The 23,662-nt window shown below is 39.2% G+C and overlaps 1 protein-coding gene across 4 annotated transcripts in view; it reads left to right on the forward strand.

Annotated features, from left to right (window-relative positions):
* PLCH1 (phospholipase C eta 1) overlaps positions 1-23,662 on the forward strand; it is a 251,435-nt gene that overhangs the window by 127,699 nt on the left and 100,074 nt on the right. For all 4 annotated transcript variants that reach the window (XM_070374381.1, XM_070374404.1, XM_070374389.1 and 1 more), the window contains exons 3-4: positions 13,788-13,934; positions 15,936-16,178. In XM_070374381.1, the coding sequence (XP_070230482.1) occupies positions 13,788-13,934; positions 15,936-16,178 (390 nt within the window). The remainder of the gene's footprint in view (positions 1-13,787; positions 13,935-15,935; positions 16,179-23,662) is intronic.

Below are 23,662 nucleotides of genomic sequence, written 5' to 3' on the forward strand. Positions count from 1 at the left end.
TTACTGATGAGCCATGGGGGAAGCCCACATTTTGATCTAACCATCAGTCAAATAACAAGCTAGCATTTTGAAGTTAATGTGTAATATAGTCAACTTTTTATTCTTTTTAATATGCCCAGTAGAGATGCTTTTGTGCTTTGACATGAGTGTTCTTGTAGAACTAAGAGAAAATATTTTAATATCTTTAGGGAAGGTTAAGCCTCACTTAAGTCCCCTTGTCCAGTGTCACCCAGGAAACAACCAAGATTAGGAGTAAGCAATAATGAAACTTGCTTTCCAGTTACTAAGAACAGATGTGTGTGTGTTAGTCATTCAGTCGTGTCCAACTCCTTGCAACCCCACAAACTGTAGCCTGCCGGTCTTCTCTGTCCATGGAATTCTCCAGGCAAGAATACTGGAGTGGATTGCCATTCCCTTCTCTAGAGGATCTTCTTGACCCAGGGATCAAACTCTGGTCTCCTGCATCGCAGGCAGATTCTTTACTATTTGAGCTACAGGGAAGTCCTACAAAGAACAAATACCAAGGTCTAAATTTTTACTGTGGTAAACAGAGTATTTATAAAGTAATCATAGCTACTGTTTGCATACTCTAAGTAAAAAGAAAAGTACATGGCCTAGAACAAGAAACGTTTTAGAACTGTATCAAGTGTTCTTACAAATAGCTGTGAAAAGAAGAGAAGCGAAAAGCAAAGGAGAAAAGGAAACATATACCCATTTGAATGCAGAGTTCCAAAGAATAGCAAGGAGAGATAAGAAAGCCTTCCTCAGTGATCAATGCAAAGAAATAAAGGAAAACAATAGAATGGGAAAGACTAGAGATCTCTTCAAGAAAATTAGAGACACAAAGGTAACATTTCATGCAAAGATGGGCTCAATAAAGGACAGAAATGGTATAGACCTAACAGAAGCAGAAGATATTAAGAAAAGTTAGCAAGAATACACAGAAGAACTATACATAAAAGATCTTCACAACCCAGATAATCACGATGATGTGATCACTCACCTAGAGCCAGACATCCTGGAATGTGAAGTCCAGTGGGCCTTAGGAAGCATCACTATGAACAAAGCTAGTGGAGGTGATGGAATTCCAGTTGAGCTATTTCAAATCCTAAAAGATGATGCTGTGAAAGTGCTGCACTCAATATGCCAGCAAATTTGGAAAACTCAGCAGTGGCCACAGGACTGGAAAAGGTCAGTTTTCATTCCAATCCCAAAGAAAGGCAATGCCAAAGAATGCTCAAACTACCGCACAATTGCACTCATCTCATACACTAGTAAAGTAATGTAATGCTCAAAATTCTCCAAGCCAGGCTTCAGCAATACATGAACTGTGAACTTCCAGATGTTCAAGGTTTTAGAAAAGGCAGAGGAACCAGAGATCAAATTGCCAACATCCGCTGAATCATCGAAAAAGCAAGGGCGTTCCAGAAAAACATGTATTTCTGCTTTATTGACTATGCCAAAGCCTTTGACTGTGTGGATCACAATAAACTGTGGAAAGTTCTGAAAGAGATGGGAGTACCAGACCACTTGACCTCCCTCTTGAGAAACCTGTATTCAGGTCAGGAAGCAACAGTTAGAACTGGACATGGAACAACAGACTAATTCCAAATAGGAAAAGGAGTACGTCAAAGCTGTATATTGTCACCCTGCTTATTTAACTTGTATGCAGAGTACATCATGAGAAACACTGGGCTGAAGGAAGCACAAGCTGGAATCAAGATTGCCGGGAGAAATATCAATAACCTCAGACATGCAGATGACACCACCCTTATGGCAGAAAGTGAAGAAGAACTAAAGAGCCTCTTGATGAAAGTGAAAGAGGAAAGTGAAAAAGTTGGCTTAAAGCTCAACATTCAGAAAACGAAGATCATGGCATCTGGTCCCATCACTTCATGGCAAATAGATGGGGAAACAGTGGAAACAGTGGCTAACTTTATTTTTCTGCGCTGCAAAAATCACTGCAGATGGTGATTGCAGCCATGAAATCAAAAGACGCTTACTCCTTGGAAAGAAAGTTATGACCAACCTAGACAGCATATTAAAAAGCAGAGACGTTACTTTGTCAACAAAGGTCCGTTTAGTCAAGGATATCGTTTTTCCAGTGGTCATGTATGGATGTGAGAGTTGGACTGTAAGGAAAGCTGAACGCTGAAGAATTGATGCTTCTGAACTGTGGTGTTGGAGAAGACTCTTGGGAGTCCCTTGGACTGCAAGGAGATCCAACCAGTCCATTCTAAAGGAGATCAGTCCTGGGTGTTCATTGGTAGGACTGATTTTGAAGCTGAAACTCCAATACTTTGGCCACCTGATGTGAAGATCTGACTTATTTTAAAAGACCCTGATGCTGGGTAAGATTGAGGGCGGTAGGAGAAGGGGATGACAGAGGATGAGATGGTTGGATGGCATCACCGACTCAATGGACATGGGTTTGGATGGACTCTGGGAGTTGATGATGGACAGGGAGTCCTGGCATGCTGTGGTTCATGGGGTCACAAAGAGTCAGACATGACTGAGCAACTGAACTGAACTGATTATGTTCTTCAGGGGTCAGGCTCGAACTCTGTGTCTTCTGGTATTCACCTGATCCAAGCCACATCCTCCACCTTCATTCCTTATTGTCCTTATTTTACTGACTAGAGTTGTCATTCCTATGTGCTAGATAAAATTTCCAAAAGCTAGACCTAGTATGTTATAGATTTCTATATTTACTAGAAAGGGTCTGAGGAACCAGGACATAGAGTCCTTGTTTTTATAGATCATAAAACTGGAGGCAAAGCTGTTGGAAAGACTTAGCAGTGATGATCCAGTTTGTGCTTTAGATGGGACTTGAAGGCAGACAGTCCATATGATGAAACAGAATGAGACTTGCTCTAGGGCCAAGAGCACCTGATTTCAAGCCTGACTCTGTCATATCCTAGCTTTATGACCTCAGACAGGGTCTTCATTTCTCTGACTCTATAATAAGAGGCAATTAATTATCTCTACCTACTTCACAGAAATATTAAGAGGAATAAGTCACATAATGTATGTCAGTACTCTTAACTCTGGATACACAGTAGAATCCTTGGGAAGTTTAAGCAAATCACCAAACAAAACAGATACTCAGTCCAGTCCCATCCTGAGAAATGCTGATTTAACTGATATGTGGCGAGGCTTTGTGATCAGCACTTTTAAGAAGGTCCCCAAGTGCTTTTAATGTGCTACCAGGGTGGAGAACCATGAAAGAGCCTTACTGGATGCCAATGATCTTTATAAATTCAGGTCAATATTTACTGTGGCTTGGGAATTTTGCTCCTAGATATTCAGTACAATGTCATATCACTAAACAAATAACAGAACAGTGCCATAGTCTTTTATATATATACATAAGTGTTATGACAAGCCATATTGTTGAATAGTGACAACAGTGTCATTTCTGATCTTATGTTGACATAGAAAACTGTTTACATAGTAGTTGGAACTAAATTTAGAATTTTAAGATTAATTCATATCCCTCTTCCCCATGGGATAACACTGAAACAAAATGAACAAAGCTATATTGTTATGAATTCTTGTTTGTATTTCATTTGTTTCCCAGGGCTAACAATTATAGAATATAAAATAGGTCTTATTGAAAAGGCAAGTATCATGTGAAAGGCTTTAATAAAATAGAAACAAGGTTCTGACATTTGAAAAATTGCTGATTAATTCATTTCATCCTTTCTTTGACCTAAATCCTCCCATATGTATTTGTCAGCTTTGCAAACAGATTGACTTTGTGCATTTAGAGTTTGCAAACAAGTCCCAGAATGTTACTGCTAACCAATTAGTTTCTAAAAGCCTTTCAAATAATCTTATCGTCTCCACAGGAGTGATTTAGGCAATGAAAAAAAAAAAAGTTTGTTCTTCACTGAGAAGAATCATGACTTAATAAGAGTGGAGCTCACCGTGGCTGTTCGTAAGCATACTTATTCATGAGCTGATATTTGAGTTTATGCCTGATTACTGGAAAGGAAGAGCATTTACAGTTAAAGCCAATCCTCTGTGAGAGCAGTTATATTTTGTGTAGAGATCATTTTTGAAAATTCATATCTGTAGTAAGAGATCCAGATGTTAATCAGCTTTTTTTTTTTTTTTCCTCTTTAAAGTTAGTCTAATAGGCTTTTGGATTGAATGAGGCTTTCAGCTTATCGAAAGATAAAATAATATTTGTGAAAGCCAGATCAGCTGTTTGTAGACTCATGGAGCTTAGAGGAAAATGCATTTTGAGGGAAGCAGGATGATCAGTGATACTCAGTGACCCTCTGAAGTCCGCACAGCTAGTTAGTGACAGAACCCAAACCAGAGCTCTTTCTGCCAGCCCTCTTTCTGCCCCTCAACCCAGACCAACTATGTCATCCAGCCCAGCAGCAGGGTATCTCAGGACTCACTGTGAACCAGGTCCCCAAATATGTCCTGGGTCTGTGCTGAGAACTAAGCATGCCCTGTACTTCTGCTCTGATGGTTTTAGGAAATCTCTCTTTTCCTTCCTTTGACAGAAGCATTACCTGCACCTTTTCCATGTAGAAATGAAATTGTTTTCAGAAACGAATCCCTTTCAGCCACTCAGCTTTACTCTGATCTGTGGAAGCTGGCAAGAAATCAATTCACATTTTTTGTGTAGTTTTTGGTTGAAAAGATTCCATTGTAGAGGGTCTGTACTTTGTTGTTGTTGTCGTTGGCCCGCTAATGCAGTTTGTTGATCAGTGTCCCAGAATAGACGTGTTTACAAAAGAGCGCAAGTGATATTTTTGTGTGTCCTCAACACAGACACGGCCATGAGACTGTGTGAGAGACTGCCTCAAGGTGACCTTTAGAGCAGAGAATGAGCAGGGCTCCAGGTGTGCTCAGTACTGTTGGAGGGGATTTTGCTTCTTGGCCTTTCAGAGAACAGAGCCTGGAAATACATGCAGCTCCACACACACACAGACATACAAGTATGTACACAAACACCTGTGTCTCTGTGTATATAATTTTGTTTACATTTTGTCTTGTTTTGCACTCCTCTCATCCTTATTGATTTAAGTTTGAACATGTAGGATCCTACAAGAGGTGTCACACCGTTCTTTACCCTCATCACTCAATTCTCTTCCACCCTTATAGGTAACCACCTTCACTGTTTTCTGGGTTATCCTTCCTGTATTTCTTTTTGTGATGATGAACAATATTTATATATTTAAAAATTCATATACTTTTTATTACACAAGAATTAGTATACTCTAAGTTATATATGCTTGTTTATACTTGGCCTTTTTCACTTATAATTTTAATGTATATAAATTATATCTCAAAGCTATTAAAAAGTCACCATCAGGTGGCATATATGGCATTCCTAACACAATATGATTTTCTCTGATTTGACCTTGGCTTAAAGATTCAAACCCATTTGGATGCCATGTAGACTAAGTGGAAATGTTGGGAATCTCCCCTCAAATGATTGTATTATGATACTTTAAATCGGAAGTGTATTTTTTAACAGCATTTTCTGCTTGAGGGACTTAGTGAACTGATAACCCCTAAAGAAATTTACTTAATATTTTAAACTGACTGTGGCAGAAATGATTGATTTAATCCCTCTGTGGTATCAGAGAAGACTCTTGAGAGTCCCTTGGACCGCAAGGAGATCCAACCGGTCCATTCTGAAGGAGATCAGCCCTGGGATTTCTTTGGAAGGAATGATGCTAAAGCTGAAACTCCAGTACTTTGGCCACCTCATGCGAAGAGTTGACTCATTGGAAAAGACCCTGATGCTGGGAGGGATTGGGGGCAAGAGGAGAAGGGGACGACAGAGGATGAGATGGCTGGATGGCATCACTGACTCGATGGACGTGAGTCTGAGTGAACTCCGGGAGTTGGTGATGGACAGGGAGGCCTGGCGTGCTGTGATTCATGGGGTTGCAAACAGTTGGACACGACTGAGCAACTGAACCGAACTAAACTGAACTGAAAGACTTGAATTCTAAAGGACCTTATAGACCACTTTGCTACGCCTTTTATTTTACAGATGAGACTCAGAGAGCTTTAAAACTCTAATTATGTAATAAAGTTAGAAATGCAGTCCTCGACTCATCTGTTCTACTCTTTAAATATTTATACTATTTTGTTAGGCAGTGATTAAAATGATAATTATTAAGACTCTGTAGAAACATGGAAAGCTGTTTATAATACAAATGAAAAAAAGAGCAGCATGCCAAATGGCTTAAATATCATGATTGCAACCAATATGACAAATTTGTGTTCGTATTGAGGTCTGGAGCATAACAGACAAAAACGGTATGTGTGTTATGTAATGGGTTAAAGGGCATTTCTCCCTTAATGTTTTCGAACATTGCGGCATTGTATCCAACTAAACTTCCTTTCTAAAAATATTAGGGCTACCACAGGGGGAATGTGAAATCAAAGAGATTGTTGGTAGCTGCCTGAATCTGTCGCCTGTATTTGCACTTTCCCCAGATACTTTCCAGCACAGGAAATGTGTGATGAGGTTCTGTTATCCTATGCCTCTGACACTCTTCCGTTGTTTACCCGCCCCTGGAGTTTTGCCTTTATTCCCTTGTTTCTCACCCTGTTTTATGGAATCTACTGACCCAGCATGGCTGGTGAATGACTTTTATAGCAGGTAGTAACTACTGTTACTTATCTCAACTGAATGCAGAATATAAAGAAATTATGCTGACCCTTAAGTAATTTAGGGCTTCCCTGCTCGCTCAGATGGTAAAGAATCTGCCTGCAGTGCAGGAGACCTGAGTTTGATTCCTGGGTCAGGAAGATCCCCTGGAGGAGGACATGATGACCCCCTCTAATATTCTTGCCTGCAGAATTCCATGGATAGGGGAACCTGGAAGGCTAAATACAGCCCTTGAGGTTGCAAATAGTCGGACACGACTGAGCAACTAATACTTAAGTAATTAAAGTGAAGTTGCTCAGTCATGTCCGACTCTTAGCGACCCCATGGACTGCAGCCTACCAGGCTCCTCTGTCCATGAGATTTTCCAGGCAAGAGTACTGGAGTGGGGTGCCATTGCCTTCTCCAAGGAATAATATTTTGTCTCTAAGATGGGTGATTATTACCCAGTGGAATGAGCCCCAAAGATTGAGGGTGCTCCTTCTCTGGTTAGCTGTACCACTCCACAGGACCGTCTACTATCAGGTTTGAAGAACGGAGCGATAGGTTTAGATGACTTTCAATCTGGTTAAAAAACAGAAATCATTTGTGGATTTGCCTATCGCGTGGCTCTGATTCCTGAAAAGTAGCCAGAAAGAAAAGAAAGCACTGTACCATGATGAGCCTGCCTCAGTTCTTTGTGGCTTTGGGACCCTGCCCTCTGTAAGAATTCTATTTCTGGTCAGAGTTGCCACATCAGCTTAAACTTCATCTAAATGCAAGTTCACTAGACTTGTTTTTTTTCAAGTTGACTCTAACAATATGGTTTTTTTGTGTGCTAGAGAACATCACAGGGAAAGCATAAAGCAGCTACATAAACAATTTAAGCAGCACTTTGTTTCAGACCCTAGCTCTGCCAAGAATGTTTGGATCATATATACTAGTTCACGGCAGTGGATAATGCTAGGGTTTCAGCCCATGACTGAGCTAGTGCAATAAACGTGAAGCTAGTGAATATTTAATGTACTATTCAAACACACTCCCTCTCTAAGGGGTTGGGTCTCATTTTCTAAAACGTTCGGGTTTCTTTGGATGACGCTTGCTAAGTGGCACGTGGTGTTATCTCAACTAACTGATTAAACTTTTATGTCCCTGTGCTTTTCCTGTTAAAAAGTTGAGAATATTATATCCATAATGGTTTTATTTCAGGGAAAAGAAATGGGACTGTGAAAAGTCCAGGGAAAGAAGAGGCAGCGTGAACAGGGCAGAGGGCACTGTGTCTGATATATAGACAGTCCTTCCTACAGGTCTACAGTCCTCGCTTTAGGTCTTGGTGATACAGTTAAGTCAAGTTAAGTTAAGTCAACTTTCTGTTCTGGCATAAACAGTTCATTTTATTCTCCTTTCCCAAGCAGACATCTTCTTGAATTATATCTTTTATGCCCCCTCTCCTTTGCTTAGAAATATCTAGTGAATCTGTTATTGCCATTGTGTTTAAATCTTAGGTCAGGCATTCCTACCTCTATGCATCTAGTCTTATCTGACCCCAAAAATCAAATATCCTGTTATAATAGCCTTTTAGGACACTGCACCAAAGAGAGCGAAGCATCCTTTCCTATCCTCTGATTACACCCATGCTCTTTCCTGTCCTCAAGGCTCCACTGACACTGTTTTATTACCACATTCTCCCTACCCCCACACACTGTATTCTCTTTTTGCTATGGACTCCCATGTATTTTTGTCATGGCGTTTATTTTTGAAAATATCAATAATAAAATTGTAATAATAGCTACCATTTATAGTATTTATTTTGTGCCAGGCACTGCTTTTGGTACTTTACATGAATTAACTCATTCAGCCTTCAACAACATTTCAAGGGGTAAGTAACATTATTCCCATTTTGTAGACAAATCCTGGAGACATGTTCTTGCTCAGTTGCTGAACAAGTCATGTCCAACTCTTTTTCGACCCCATGAACTGCAGCCTGCCGGGCTCTTCTGTCTTCTACTATCTCCCGGAGTTTGTTCAAATTGATGTTCACTGAATCTGTGATGCTATCCAACCATCTCATCTTCTGCTGCTCGCTTCTCCTGCCTTCAATCTTTCCAGTCATCAGGGTTTTTTCCAATGAGTCGTTTCTTCACATCAGGGGGCCAAAGTATTGGAGCTTCAGCATGGGTCCTTCCAATGATATTCAGGGTTGATTTCCTTTAGGATTGACTGGTTTGATCTCCTTGCAGTCCAAGGGACTCTCAAGAGTCTTCTCTAGCACCACAAAAAAATTGAAAGCATCAGTTCTTCGGTACTCAGCCTTCTTTGTGGTTCAACTCTCGCATCTGTACATGACTACTGGAAAAACCGTAGCTTTGACTAGACAGATCTTTGTCCGCAAAGGGATGTCTTTGCTTTTTAATATGCTGTCTAGGTTTGTCATAGCTTTCCTTCCAAAAAGCAAGTGTCTTTTAATTTCATGGCTGCAGTTACCATCTGCAGTGATTTTTGGAGCCCAAGAAAAGAAAATCTGTCACTGCATCCACCTTTTCCCCATCTATTTGCCATGAAGTGATGGGATTGCCTGCCATGATCTTAGTTTTTTGAATGTTGAGTTTTAAGCCAGCTTTTTCACTCTGCTCTTTCACCTTCAACAGAAGGCTCTTTAGTTCCTCTTCACTTTGTGCCATTAGGGTGGTGTCATCTGCATATCTGAGGTTGTTGATATTTGTCCTGGCAATCTTGATTCTAGCTTGTGATTCATCCAGCCCAGCATTTTGAATGATGTACTCTGCATACAATTTAAATAAGCAGGGTGATAATACACAGCCATAACATACTCCCTTCCCAGTTTGGAACCAGTCAGTTGTTTGGTGTCTGGTTCTAATTATTGCTTCTGGATCTGCATACAGGTTTCTCAGGAGGCAGGTAAGGTGGTCTGGTATTCCTATCCCTTTCAGAATTTTCCACAGTTTGTTGTGATCCACACAAAGGCTTTAGCATAGTTGATGAAGCAGAAGTAGATATTTTTGGGGAATTCTCTTGCTTTTTCTGTGATCCACCGGATGTTGGCAATTTGATCTCTGGTTCCTCAGCTTCTTTGAAACTCAGCTAACACATCCAGAAGTTCTTATTTCATGTACTACTGAAGCTTAGGTTGAAGGATTTTGAGTATAACCTCACTAGCATGTGAAATAAGCATCATTGTACAGTAGTTGGAACATTCTTTGGCATTGCCCTTCTTTGGGATTAGAATGAAAACTGACTCTTTCCAGTGCTGGGGCCACTGCTGTGTTTTCCGAATTTGCTGGCATACTGAGTGCAGCGCTTTCACAGCATCATCTTTTAAGATTTGAAATAGCTCAGCTGGAATTCCATCACCTCCACTAGCTTTGTTCATAGTAATGCTTCCTAAGGTCCACTGATTTCACACTCCGGGATGTCCAGCTGTAGGTGAGTTACTACACCATTGTGATTATCCAGGTCATCAAGACCTTTCTTGTACAGTTCTTCTGTGTATTCTTGCCACCTCTTCTTAATATCTTCTGCTTCTTATGGGTCCTCATTGTTCTGTCCTTTATTGTGCCCATCCTTGCATGAAATGTTCCCTTGGTGCCTCTAATTTTCTTGAAGAGATCTCTAGTCTTTCCTATTCTATTATTTTCCTCTAATTCTTTGCATTGTTCATGTAAGAAGGCCTTATCTCTTGTTGCTATTCTCTGGAACTCTGCTTTAAGTTGGATATATCTTTCCCTTTCTCCCTTGCCTTTCACTTCTCTTCTTTTCTCAGCTATTTGTAAGGCCTCCTCAGACAACCACTTTGCCTTGTTGCATTTCTTTTTCTTGAGGATGGTTTTGGTCACCACCTCCTGTACAAAGTTATGAACCTTCATCCATAGTTCTGCAGGCACTCTGTCTGCCAGATCTCATCCCTTGAATCTATTCACCACCTCTACTGTATAATCATAAAGGATTTGATTTAGGTCATACCTGAATGGTCTAGTGCTTTTTCCTACTTCAATTTAAGTCTGAATTGTAAAGAGGAGCTTGTGATTTGAGCCACAGTTAGCTCCAGGTCTTGTTTTTACTTATTGTATAGAGCTTCTCTATTTTTGCCTACAAAGAATATTATCGATCTGATTTCAGTACTGACCATCTGGTGATGGCCATGTTCAGAGTTGTCTCTTGTGTTGTTGGAAGACGGTGTTTACTATGACAAACACCCTTGACAAAACTCTGTTAGCCTTTTCCCCGCTTCATTTTGTTTTCCATGGCTGAACTTACATGTTATTCCCAGTATCTCTTTGACTTCCTACTTTTGCATTCCAATCTCCTATGCTGAAAAGGACATCTTTTTTTTTTTGGTGTTCTAGAAGGTGTTGTTGGTCTTCATAGAAATGGTCAATTTCAGCTTCTTCAGCACCAGTGGTTGGGGCATAGACTTGGATTACTGGGATGTTGAACAACGGTTTGCCTTGGAAACAAACAGATCATTCTCTCATTTTTGAGACTGCACCCAAGTACTGCATTTCAGACTCTTTTATTGACTATGACGTCTACTCCATTTCTTTTAAGAATAGTAAATATAATCACATGTGAATTAGATTTGCCCATTTCTGTCCATTTTAGTTTACTGATTCCCAAGATGTTGATGTTCACCCTTGCCATCTCCTGCTTGACCACGTCCTATTTACCTAGATTCACAGACCTAACATTCTAGGTTCCTATGGGATATTGTTCTCTACAGCATTGGACTTTACTTTCACCACCAGACACATCCATACCTGAGAGTCACTCCTGCTTTGGCCCAGCCTCTTCATTCTTTCTGGAGCTGTTAGTAATTGCCCTCTGCTGTTTTCCAGTAGCATATTGGACACCTTCTGATCTGGAGGACCCATCTTCTGACATCGTATCTTTTTGCCTTTTCATGCTGTCCATGGGATTCTCTGTGGCAAGAATGCTGGAGGTTGCCATTAACTCTTCCAGTGGGCCACAGTTTGTCAGAACTCTCCACTCTGACTCTTCCATCTTGGGTGGCCCTGCACAGCATGGCTCATAGCTTCATTGAGTTACCCTCGCCCCTTTGCCATGACAAGGCTACAATTCATGAAGGGGCATGGAGGCATTGAGGGATAAAATAATGAACCTAAGCTCATACAAGCAAGTGGAAGATTTGGAATTCTGTCCCAGGCTGTCTGGATTCAAATTGTGTTCTTAACCACAGTTCTAAACTACTGTTTGTAAGTTATCTTTTTAGAGGCTTCATTCTTTTAAAATTTAACTCTGTAAGTCAAAGTCTCCTTATTCTCTGCTTTACCTCATTATATAACCCTGTGCCTGGAGCAGGGAGTGATTCTGTGAATATTTGTTTATTGATGTGACCTGATGTCAGAGGTCAAAGAAATTCTAATAGGTTTTTCTGGGAGTTTTGACTTGCTTGGTTAGACTTGATTTTTTCTTGATAAACTGACTGTTTTCTGTTCTCCCTCTAACTGTTGGTATGAGATGGTCAGGGTGACTGTCAAGAATTTAAATCCATGACATTTATTACCTAAATGAATGGTGCTAAGTGGTGGGTAAATTTACTAATGTGTGTGAAATCAAATCTCAAATTTTGTTCTGTGCTTCAAAGTAAACATTTTAAATTTGCATGTTTTTTTCTTAAGCAGTATTTTTTTACTTGCATATTTGATATGTCAGATCAAAGGCATAAGAGCAACCTGTACTTCACCTTTCTTGCAATATCAAGTCCTAGAAATATATTTAGTTTTGCACAGTTTTTCCTTGATTTCTTTGGGGGAAGAAAAGACTCTTCATGGAGGAAATGGTCAAAGTTGGTTATGTTAAAGTTACTTTGAGAATTCTGTGCCTACTGTGTTAGGCTCTGGGATCAAATTCTTTCCTATTTAATATAATGACAAGTTAGCCAAAGAAGCTGAAGTCTAACTTTGAAGTTTTGTTTACCATGTTTCTTTTCTCTAACAGCATGCTGCTTGATAAGGTAGGTGCTCAGAGCTAGTTGTTTCTGGTTCTCTAAAGGTTACATCTGTGCCTGTGTGTTAGTCAGTGAAACAGAAGCAGTTTCTGGCTGGTGCAATGAGAAAAGGGCATTTGGAAGAGTATTGTATAACTTGGAGAACCAAGGGGGAAAACTGAATAATTTGCCAGCTTTAGGAAGGGTGACTGTGACAATTGTAACATCTTGAGCGTCCAACCAGGAGCATCTCTGAAGTTTTGGCCTTTGCAATGACTCAGTTCCGTTTTCATTCAGTGCTCTGCTCAGGATTTCTGTTTCTTGGAAGGGAGCCAGATTTGCTCTCCACCTAAGCCAGGTGCCCATTTCTTGCTTGGGATGGTTGACAGGTCACTGGAGGCACATAAGATGGGAAAATAAGTATTTCCAAAGGAAATGTGGGTACTATTAGCAAAGAAAAGGAAACGGACATCAACAAAAGATGCTCATTGCCATCAAGTTTCATCTCAAAGCAGAGAGTTTAAATGAAAGCATTAACTTGGATGATAAGTGAGTTGGATTTTACCTGAGTTCAATCACCAAGTTACTTCTCTACTTAGAAAATACTGGCAGCCAAATTCCTTAACAAATATTTTATATTTGTACAAACTTGATTTTTTTTTTCTGACCACATTTTAAAATGTTTACTTAGCTGTTTTCAAGTATATACAAAATTATAATATGAACCCATATGCAACTTCAAGGATTGTTGAAACATTTTGCCATTCATGTTTTTGTTAATTGCATTTGGAAGCATTAACATAAGATGATTTTATAGTTGGCTGTATAAAAGCTCACAAGATTTAACATAAAGTCTGAAACTTGCTTTATGAATGTATATTCAAGTATCAAATTATTTATTATTGGTTTTTATACCAAAAACATGTTGCCAGTTAGAAAAAAAGATACACTGTTCAATGGTCATGCATTGTTTATCTAGAAGTAGACTTTTATTTCCATCAGTGAGGCTTTTTTCTGGCTTAAGCCTGATAAATCAATTCTTTAACAACTCTGTTTTCAGGTTACCTCTTCTAAATTTGCCTTCTGGCTCTTGGAGGCTTTGGGATGTGAATCAAAGGTTTCATTCAGCAGTGTCTCTGAACAGCAGGAGGCACTTGCACTGTGTGAGAACTGACTGTGCTCCAATCTCATTTGCAGTTGAAAGATGCATGAGCGTAATGCAGTCTGGGACACAGATGATCAAGCTGAAGCGTGGGACCAAGGGGCTCGTCCGGCTCTTTTACCTGGATGAACACCGGACCCGCCTCCGATGGAGACCCTCTAGGAAGAGTGAGAAGGCAAAAAGTAAGACTAGCTTTTGAATTCTTGACTTGACCCAGTAACACATGGCTTCTATTGGATGGGCTCTGTGGAAGTTTTAGCTTGGTAAAACTTTCATATTTTTACAAGTTTTAGGGGGTCAGTGGTTAGAGAATGTGCAGAGACAGAATAAGTGATGACCATTTTTGCTTTTGTTAATTCATCAGGAACTTTGAATCCATAAAAAGTTTTCTTATCCACTAGTGCTGTTGAAGGTAATATTTATCCTACATTGAAGACATGTTGTATTTAGTTGGGATATGAGGTTTTATAGCTTGAGGCCTTTTATTTTTCTTTAAAAAAGTGAAGGAAGTCATAAATCCAATAGGATTAAACTGTTTTGACATATTCTGTGCACAGTTAACTGACGAATGGATTGACAAAATTGTTTTAATGATATCAAATAAAATAGCTTTGATCTGCCTCCTCCATAAAGCCTCTCTCCCAATCCTAAACTCAGTTTCTAGTCCATGCTGAGTCCCCTGGAGCATCTCTCTTCATCTGCTCCTTCCTCTTGTTTTCACATGGACCTCCTTCATCCAGGGTCTCTGTCTTTCTGGTGGCATATGCAAAATCTCCTAACCAAGCTCCATTTGCTAGTTTCTTCTGCCCTGACCAGTGAAGATGCTTTCCTCTTCATGTCACAGATGACCTCCACTAAATCAGGCTTACGTGATATACAATTTATTCTCACTTAACAAGAAACCCAGAGACTGGTTGGCTCCAACTGTGGGACGTTGAGCCTCTAGTTCTGTCTCTGTGAGCACTCTTGACTCTCTCCCTTCTGCACTGACATTGTAATTGAGGCAGCAGTAACATGGCTTCACAACTGATAGGCTTCAAGAAGATGCAGAAAAGGGACCTTCTCTTCCAGTGCTTCCTTTTCAAGAGGGGAGAGCCCCATTCCATGCCCTTCCCTCAAGCAGAATGCATGTCTCCTTGGTTACAAGTGGGTTATGTTCCCACACCTAAAGCCATTATAGGAGTCCGGAGTGGGGCCACCCCAATGCCTTAGCCGTACCGGAACTTGCCCTGCAATGGTCAGAGGCTCATTTCCCCATGAGTGGAAAGAAAGAAAAATTGGGACTTGCCATTAAGGCAGAGCAGAGGTATGGATGGTGTATATGGGCAGTCAGTAAGATTACAACTTTCTGATTCATGCCCCCAAACAGGCAAGTGAACAAACAGAACGTAGTGTTTAATCCAAAGTAATCCTCTCTGCAAGTGTTCCCCTGACCCAAGCCTGCAGTGTTGCTCCACCACCTACATAATGCTCATCTCTGCACTGTCACTCCAGCTTCTCATAACCTAGCCTCTACCTGCCTTTCCAGCTTTGTCTCCTGTTACTCTACTTCCTGAGCTTTTCAGTCCAGCATCTCTGGAGTGGGGCTAATGTTTCTGTATCTTTATGCCTCTTTTCCCTGATTGACCATCTTGTTTTCCCCTCCACCTCTCAAGCCTTGCTCTGCCTTCACCCTTATAGCTTTCTCTCTATGAATCCAAATCACATTTAGCTATGCTATTTGGTTGCCATCAAATGTTTTTTCCCTTCAATTTTTTTTTTCCTTTCAATTTTTAACTGCTGTCGTATGCATATTGTAAAATATCAGAGTCGGCTCTAGGTCTTTGTATGTTTTCCTTGCATAAATGTATAAACTATACATTTGATATATTTACATCCCCCTTTTCTACCAGTCTTCTTGCCCCCTGCTGGGCTTATCTGTTTTCCTATCATAAATTTTAACACTTCCTGACCCAGTGCCTAGGAGGGTATTGTCTGAGTGCCCAGGAGGGTAGAGTGGTACATGGAGAAGGTTACTAGCAGGAAATGATAAAGCTTGTATTGCACATTTGGACTTTTCAATTGTCTGGACAATTCACAGACAATTAATTTTATTTTTAAATCTTTAGATGATTTTACTTTTCTGAATCTGCACACATATCTTCACCTGCCAGGTAACTGCCCTTTCCTCACTTTCCTCACAGTACTTATTGACTCCATTTACAAAGTCACCGAGGGTCGGCAGTCTGAGATATTCCACAGACAGGCTGAGGGGAACTTTGATCCCAGCTGCTGCTTCACCATCTACCATGGCAACCACATGGAGTCCCTGGACCTCATCACCTCCAACCCCGAGGAGGCGCGCACCTGGATCACAGGCCTCAAGTACCTCATGGCTGGCATCAGTGATGAAGATTCCCTTGCCAAAAGGCAGAGGACCCACGACCAATATCCTCCCTAGAACTTTAATTCTGCACTCTGTATGTGTCTGTGTGTCTGTATGTGGATTAGACTATACTTTTCCCCATAATTTTGAGGCTTAAACCCACTTTCCTTGCTGTCTTTTTTCTTTACCCTTAGCAGCTTTCTGCCCACTCCTCACTCCCACCCCAAGTAAACAAATGTGTAGAACATGTAGAAACTTAAGCTTATGTGAACTCAGGAGCAAACTTCTTTGGAGGAGACTAGATTCAGCTTCATAATCTGCTAGGTCTCCAAATGCATCGTAAAGTTTCCTAAGAGAGACGAAGCAACGAGCAAAATGTTTATTTGAGTTAGAGTTTCCTCCCACTTTGTTATAGAGTCCGTCTAGTTTAACAAACTCTTTTTTTTTCTTTTTCAAATTCATAAATTTTATCACAACTTCCTAGGCGGTGCAGTGGTAAAAAATCTGCCTGCCAAGGCAGGAGACACAGGAGATTCAGGTTTGATCCCTGGGTCAGGTAGATCCCCTGGAGAAGGAAATGGCCACCCGCTCCAGTATTCTTGCCTGGAAAATTCCATGGATAGAGAAGCCTGGTGGATACAGTGCATGAAGTCATAAAGAGTCAGTCACGACTGAGCAGCCGAGCACATACATATTTACAAAACACTTTTTTGAGTTCCAATTATATACCAGCTGTTAAGTTCTTTCCTGGTTTTTCTCTCTTCTTAATTTACAGTTTGGAATCTGAACTGATTGATCCTTAAGGGGAAGTTATTTTTTACTTATATTTACCCTGCCTAAATTGTTCAAGAAACTGGAGTTTCTTGATTAAAATTCTGATTCTCATTCTTGATTAAACCCATTCTTTGGTCCTGCAGCATTGACAGGATAAATGATTAATGTGATTAGTCTGCAGGCACCTCTTCTGCTAGGATCACCTGGACATGTGACATGCATGGCCATTCTGGCCTCAGTTTCCTTATCTGTAAAGTGAGGGTATTAGACTCATTGACTGCTTTGGCTCCCTTCTTCACATTTTGAATGGTCTTAAAATACATGTTTCTCCCTCCGCCTGTAGGAATTAGTACTACTTTCCTGCTGTCATTGGAATGTGCACCCTAAATTTTTTCCAGAGTAGGGGTAAATTTGTGCTGCTTGAGCTATAGTCCTCACCCAGGGTACTGTTGAAGCAGGGTGGAAATATTCAACCCATGAAAGGATGTTGACAGTGCAAAGGTCTAAGCGGATGAGCCCTGATGTTTTCATCAATATTCACAGCATGCAGGTAAATCCAACTGGGATTCATAAGTGAACAAAACATAAGCATAACAATTCACTTTGTGTGCTTTTTTTTGTTGGTTTGGTTCTTAACTCCTTTACATTTGATAAAAAACCAAATAATGAATGCTTTCTGGTGCAAGCCACAGAACCATACTAACAGTGCCTCAGACAATACAGAATATTCATTTTCTCATGAACAAGAGACCTGAGGTAGAGTTAATTCAGTGGGTCAGTAATGTCATTAGAAGAGATCTAGGTTCTGCCATTCTCAGCATTTTGGCTTGGTTCATTAACTGGCTACGCTTTGGTCAAAGAGAACTGCAACAGCTCCAAACAGAGAAACGCTGCCCAGAGGGAGCGAAGTTTCTTCTCATAAACCTCCCCCTCCTTTTTTTTTAGGAGTAAAGAAGAACTTCCCAGGAGTTTCACAGAAGACTACCTCTCATCATTGGCCAGAAATGCTATTGTGGGCCCATTTCTAAACCAACTCTGACAAGAGAAATGAACATAATTGGACTTTGATCTCAGGACCCTTTTTGTATTTTTAGAACCTGAAGACTCCAAAGAGTTCTATGTGGGCTCCATCTACTGATATTTGTCATATTAGAAATTAAATCTGAGAATTAAAAAAGCTCATTAAAAATTATAATAAACTATTACATATAAACATTTTTATGGAAAGTAACTTTTTCAAAGCAAAACAAATTAGTAAGAAGGGAGGTATTGCTTTACTCTTCTGCAAGTCTTTAAGCTTTTCTACATGTAAGATTGTATCATCTGTAAACACATAATTTTACTTCTTCCCTTCTGATTTGGATGCCTTTTATTTCTTTTTCTTGCCTAGTTGCCCTGGCTAGAACTTCCAGTACTTTGTTGAGCAGAAGTGGTGAAGGCAGGCATTCTTGTCTCATTCCTAATCTTACAGGAAAAGCTTTCAGTCTCTAACTATTGCGTATAATATTTGCTGTGTTTTTTTCATATGTAACTTTTATTATGTTTGGATAGTTTTCTTCTATTCCTATTTTGTTGAGTGTTTTTATCATGAAAGTGTATTGAATTTTGTCTAATGCTTTTTCTGCATCAACTGAGATGATTGTGGTTTTTCTCTTCATTATGTTGATGCAGTGTATTACATTGATCAATCTCATGTGTTGAATCATCCTTGTATTCAGGAATAAATCCCACTTGGTCATGGTGTATAATCCTATTAATATGCTGGTGAATTGTATTTGCTAGTATAGCTGACCCTTGAACAGTGTAGGAGTTGGGGTGCAGACCTCTTGAGCAGCTGAAAATCTGAGTATAACTTTATAGTTGGCCCTCTGTATTGAGGTTCTGTATCCGTGGATTCAACCAGCTGCAGTGCATGTAGTACTGTAGTACTTATTTATTGAAAAAAATCCACATATAAGTGAAACCACACAGTTCACACCCATGGTGTTCAAGGGTCAACTGTATTTTGTTGAGTGTTTTCCACCAGTGTAAATAAGAGATAATGGTCTGTAGTTTTCCTGTAGTGTCTTTCTCTGCCTTTGGTATCAGGGTAATGCTGTCCTCATAGAATGAGGTAGAAAGTATTTCCTCCACTTTAATTTTTGGGGAAAAATTTGACAGTTTGGTGTTTGTTGTTCTTTAAATATGTGGTAGAATTAACCAGAGAAACCATCAAGTCTAGAGATTTCCTTTGTTGAGAGATTTTTGACTACTGATTCCATCTCCTTACTAGTTATAGATTTATTCAGATTTTTCCATTTCTTTGTGATTTAGTCTTGGTAGTTTTTATATTTCTAGGAATTTGTCCATTTCATCTAGCTTATCCAATTTTTTGGTGTACAATTGTTTACAGTGGTATCTTATAGTCCTTTATGTTTCTGTAGAATCAGTAGTAATGTCCCCACTTTCATTTCTGATTTTAGTACCGAGTCTTTTTTTTTTTCTCTTTGTCTGTCTAACTAAAGGTTTGTTGATTTTTAGTAATCTTTTTGAAAAAAATACTTTTGATTTCACTGATTTTTTTTCCTCAGTTGTTTTTCCACTTCATATCTGTTCTTGTCTTTCTTATTTTCTTCTTTCTGCTATCGTTTTAAATCTATTGAGACTTCATTGGTGGCCTAAAATGTAATCTATCCTGACAATGTTCCATATGCCCTTGAGAAGAATGTGTATCCTATACTGTTGGGAAGACTGTCTATATATGTCTGTTAGAGCTAGTTGATTTATTGTGTTGTTTAAATTCATTTCCTTAGTTCTGTCTGGTTGTTCTATCCATTATTGTGAGTGCACTCTCCAAGTATTATTGTAAAACTTTCTCTCTTCAATTTTCTCCGTTTTTGCTTTATATATTTTGATGGTCTGTCATTAGATACATGCATGTTTATAATTGTTATATCTTCTTGTTGTATTGAGACTTCTGTTAATACATAATGACAGTCTCTTACAGCCTGTTTTGATTTAAAGTCTATTGTTTGATGTTAGTAGAGCCACCCCTGCTCTCTTTTGGTTACGATTTGCTTCGAATATCTTTTCTCATCCTTTCATTTTCAACCTGTTTGTGTCTTTGGATCACAAGTGAGTTTCTTGTAGACAGCATATAGTTTAGTCAGGAATTTTAATCTATCCTGCCCATCTGTCTTTTGGGGAGTTTAATTGATTTACATGGAAATAATTATTGATAAGGATTAATATGTTATTGTGCTATTTGTTTTCTTTATGCCTTATATCTTTTTTTGGTCTCTTATTTCTTGACTAATAAGAGACCATCCTCTTTTTATGTGTTTTTTTTTTTTTCTTTTTTGATTGCAAAATAAATTCCTTCATTGTTTCTTTTTATGTAAATTCTATAGCTGTCTTCTTTGTGGTTATCTTGAGGATTACATTTAATGTTCTAAAGTTAAAATACTCTAGTTTAAATTTATACTACTTTAGATGAGTAGGTTTTTGAATCTGATTTGTTTGTTCATGTTTACTAGCAGTAGAAAGTTTTCATATTTGAGTTCATTGACAGCTGAAGAATTGTATCTTTTGAAAATATGCTATCTGGAAAGTGAGCATGCTCTAGAATCACACAGAGGAACCATTTTATAAGAAATATAAGTTGCTGTTTATGTCAGTGAGGAAAGAAAAAGAAACAGGAAGTTAATGAATAATGAAGAGGAAGCTAGTGTCACAAATAGGGAAATTTATGTTGAGTCAGGGAGCCATTCTCATAGAGATTTGTCAGAATTTGATAGGGGTTTAGATAATGTCTTACTATCAGGGTTTAGATAATGTCTTACTATCAGAATGACATCCCTGATTAGATGTACATTTAATTATATTAATTGGGGAGAACAGAGCTGAGATGTTCATTATTATTACATTTCAATTAGACCTGAAAATTTCAACTGTGAATGAATAATGAGAATAATGAGTCTTAAATGATTGCATGAATAAAATGCATCCAGTTTAAAGTGAAATTCAGGTGATTTCTACAGTATGGCCATGTTGAATGGAGGTAGATGTGGTACCTCTGTCTATCAGCAGCAACACAGTGTTGTGGTTAACGACTGAGACTGGTGCTGCCCTGTCTGGGGTCTAGCTCCAAGGCTGCCATGTACTGTGTAACTAGGGGAGTTACTTAAACTCTTTTGCTTCAGAGTCTTGAACACGTTGATGATGGTGCCCCCCCGTCTCACTGTGTGACCATCAAATGAGTTGGTTATACACAAAGTACTTTGAATGTTCTCTGGCTCATAGTAAGCATTTTATAAATAGTAGCTGCTGCTATTATTGCTAGAGAGGGATAAGGATTGGCAGACTTTTTGCTTTTCCTGGTCAGATAGATTGACATCTAAAAATGCAGTGTCCACAGCATACAAAGATGATGATGCCTAGGTACTTAGCCTCACCATGTTCCTCCATCACATCCTCCATCACATCATTCTCCTCTGTGATTCCTCCACCTTACCTCTTGACGCCACTAGGGAAATTATTACCTCTAGAAGACTCCAGGCAGTCCTTTATGGATGTTGTCAACTGAAGCCTTACACCTTCCCTATAAATTTGGAGTTTTGCTTGTCGGGCAAATCTGGCCCTCCCTTCCGGTTACATGGCCTCCTGAGCTAAGAATGGGTTTTCTATGGCTGAAAAAAAAAATCAAAAGGAGAATAAAATTTTTTGACACATGAAGTTTTATGAAATTCAGAGTTCAACATCCTTAAATTTTATTGAAACACAACCATGCCAGTTCATTTATGTATTGCCTGTGGTAGCAGAGTTGGGTGTTTGCAACTGAGACCAAATAGCCTGTAAAACCTAAAACATATACTATGAGGCCCTCTTCAGGGCCCTGTTTGCCTACCCCTGAACTAAATAATACTGTTCAATGCTTTACATTCTCCTAAAGTTTTTTCATTAAAAAATACTAGGCCAGAACTTTTCATTCAGTTTTTACTCTCCTAGTTTTCCTTTGTAAAATTGCTATTTCTTTTCTTAAATTTATCGTGTATTAGCTAGGAATCATTAATTCAGGGCTTTCTTGGGCACTCGTGTGTTAATTTTGAAGAACAACTTCGGGGTATCAGAATACTTTTACCTGCAGTTATATCTTATATTATACCATGGGTACCGTTACTGAGAGAATGGTGTTTCTTTAATAGAATCTTAGAGTTGGAAGGGGCTTCAAGGTCATCTAGTTGTGCTCGCTGACATTATAGACGAAGAAATGGAAACCCCAAGAGGTAATATAAGTGACCCACTGTCGTAGGCCAGGTCAGAATGAAGTCAGAACTAGTGTATATTACTTGTCTGAGTCTACTTCTGTTTCTGTCTTACCAACCCTAGATCCCTTAAACCAACAGTCCAGGCCAGCTCATGTGTTGACACTGAAGGCCTTGCAGACACAGGCTCATCCAAAGCCTGTTTGTTTCTGCAGAATATTCATGCTTAGGGTTTGTTTATCCCTGCTTCTTCCCTGGAGAAGTCTTTAAGGTGCTTTGGTAAAGACGTTTAGCATCAAAGGATGAAAATACTGCTGTCCTTGGACTAATTTAATCATTTCTTTGAATTCTGACCAAATATTTTATGGGGCACAGAGCAGTGTTCATGGTCAAAAGAAATAAAGCTCATGCAATGGGCACTGTAGGCCCAGAAAACAGAAACAACAAGATTCAGGTTCTAACTAGTAATTGGTCCAAATGTTTTACTCTTGATTCTTCAGTTATTTTTCCCCCTGGGTCCTGTGTCACCCTTTAACTTCCAGGTATCATATATAATGAGGTCCTACCTGAACTCTATGAGAAATAATTGAATTTGAAAGAACCGGCCTGGTTATTCTCAAATGTTATAAATGGAACAAGATGTGAAACAGATATTTACAGTTGAAAAATCACTTCTGATTAACTTTAGGAGAAATAAGACTATCATATTTTATTTTCTTTCTAAGGTATAATCTCCTATAATCATAATTTGAATTACCTAAAAATATAAACGTTCTGAGTTACTACTAAGAGGTCAGTTAATATTTTGACTTAAATGAAAATCTCTCTGTCTGAGGTCACCTGCTTGATGAATATTTTTCATTGACCTCTTCCTTTGACCTACTCCCACCTTCATTCTTTTCCTCTTCTTTATTCTTTGAATTTTAAAGTTGATTTTGGTTTTCTTTTCTTTCTTCTTTTTTTAAAAAAGATTTTTTGACGTAGATCTTTTTTTATGTTGTTGTCGTTCAATAGCTAATTCATGTCTGACTATTTGCATCCATAAACTGCAGCATATCAGGCTTCCCTGTCCTTCACTATCTCCCTGAGTTTGCTCAAACTCATGTCCATTGAGTCAGTGATGCCATCCAACCATCATATCCTTTGTCACCCCTTTCTCCTTTTGCCATCAGTCTTTCCCAGTGTCAGGGTCTTTTCCAGTGAGTCAGTTCTTCACATAAGGTGGTCAAAGTATGGGAGCTTCAGCATCAGTCCTTCCAATGAATATTCAGGACTGATCTCCTTTAGGATGGACTGGTTGGATCTCCTTGCAGTCCAAGGGACTTCAAATGTCTTCCCCAGCACCACAGTTGAAAAGCATCCATTCTTTGGTGCTCAGCTTTCTTTATAGTCCAACTCTCACATCCATACATGACTACTGGAAAAACCATAGTGGACCATTTTTAAAGTCTTTATTAAAGTTGTTAAAATATTTCTTCTGTTGCTTATGTTCTGTTTTTTCGGCCACAAGGCATGTGGGATCCCAGCT

This window comes from Bos mutus, chromosome 1 (genome assembly GCF_027580195.1).
Source record: "Bos mutus isolate GX-2022 chromosome 1, NWIPB_WYAK_1.1, whole genome shotgun sequence".
In the NCBI taxonomy this organism is placed as follows: Eukaryota; Metazoa; Chordata; class Mammalia; order Artiodactyla; family Bovidae; genus Bos; species Bos mutus.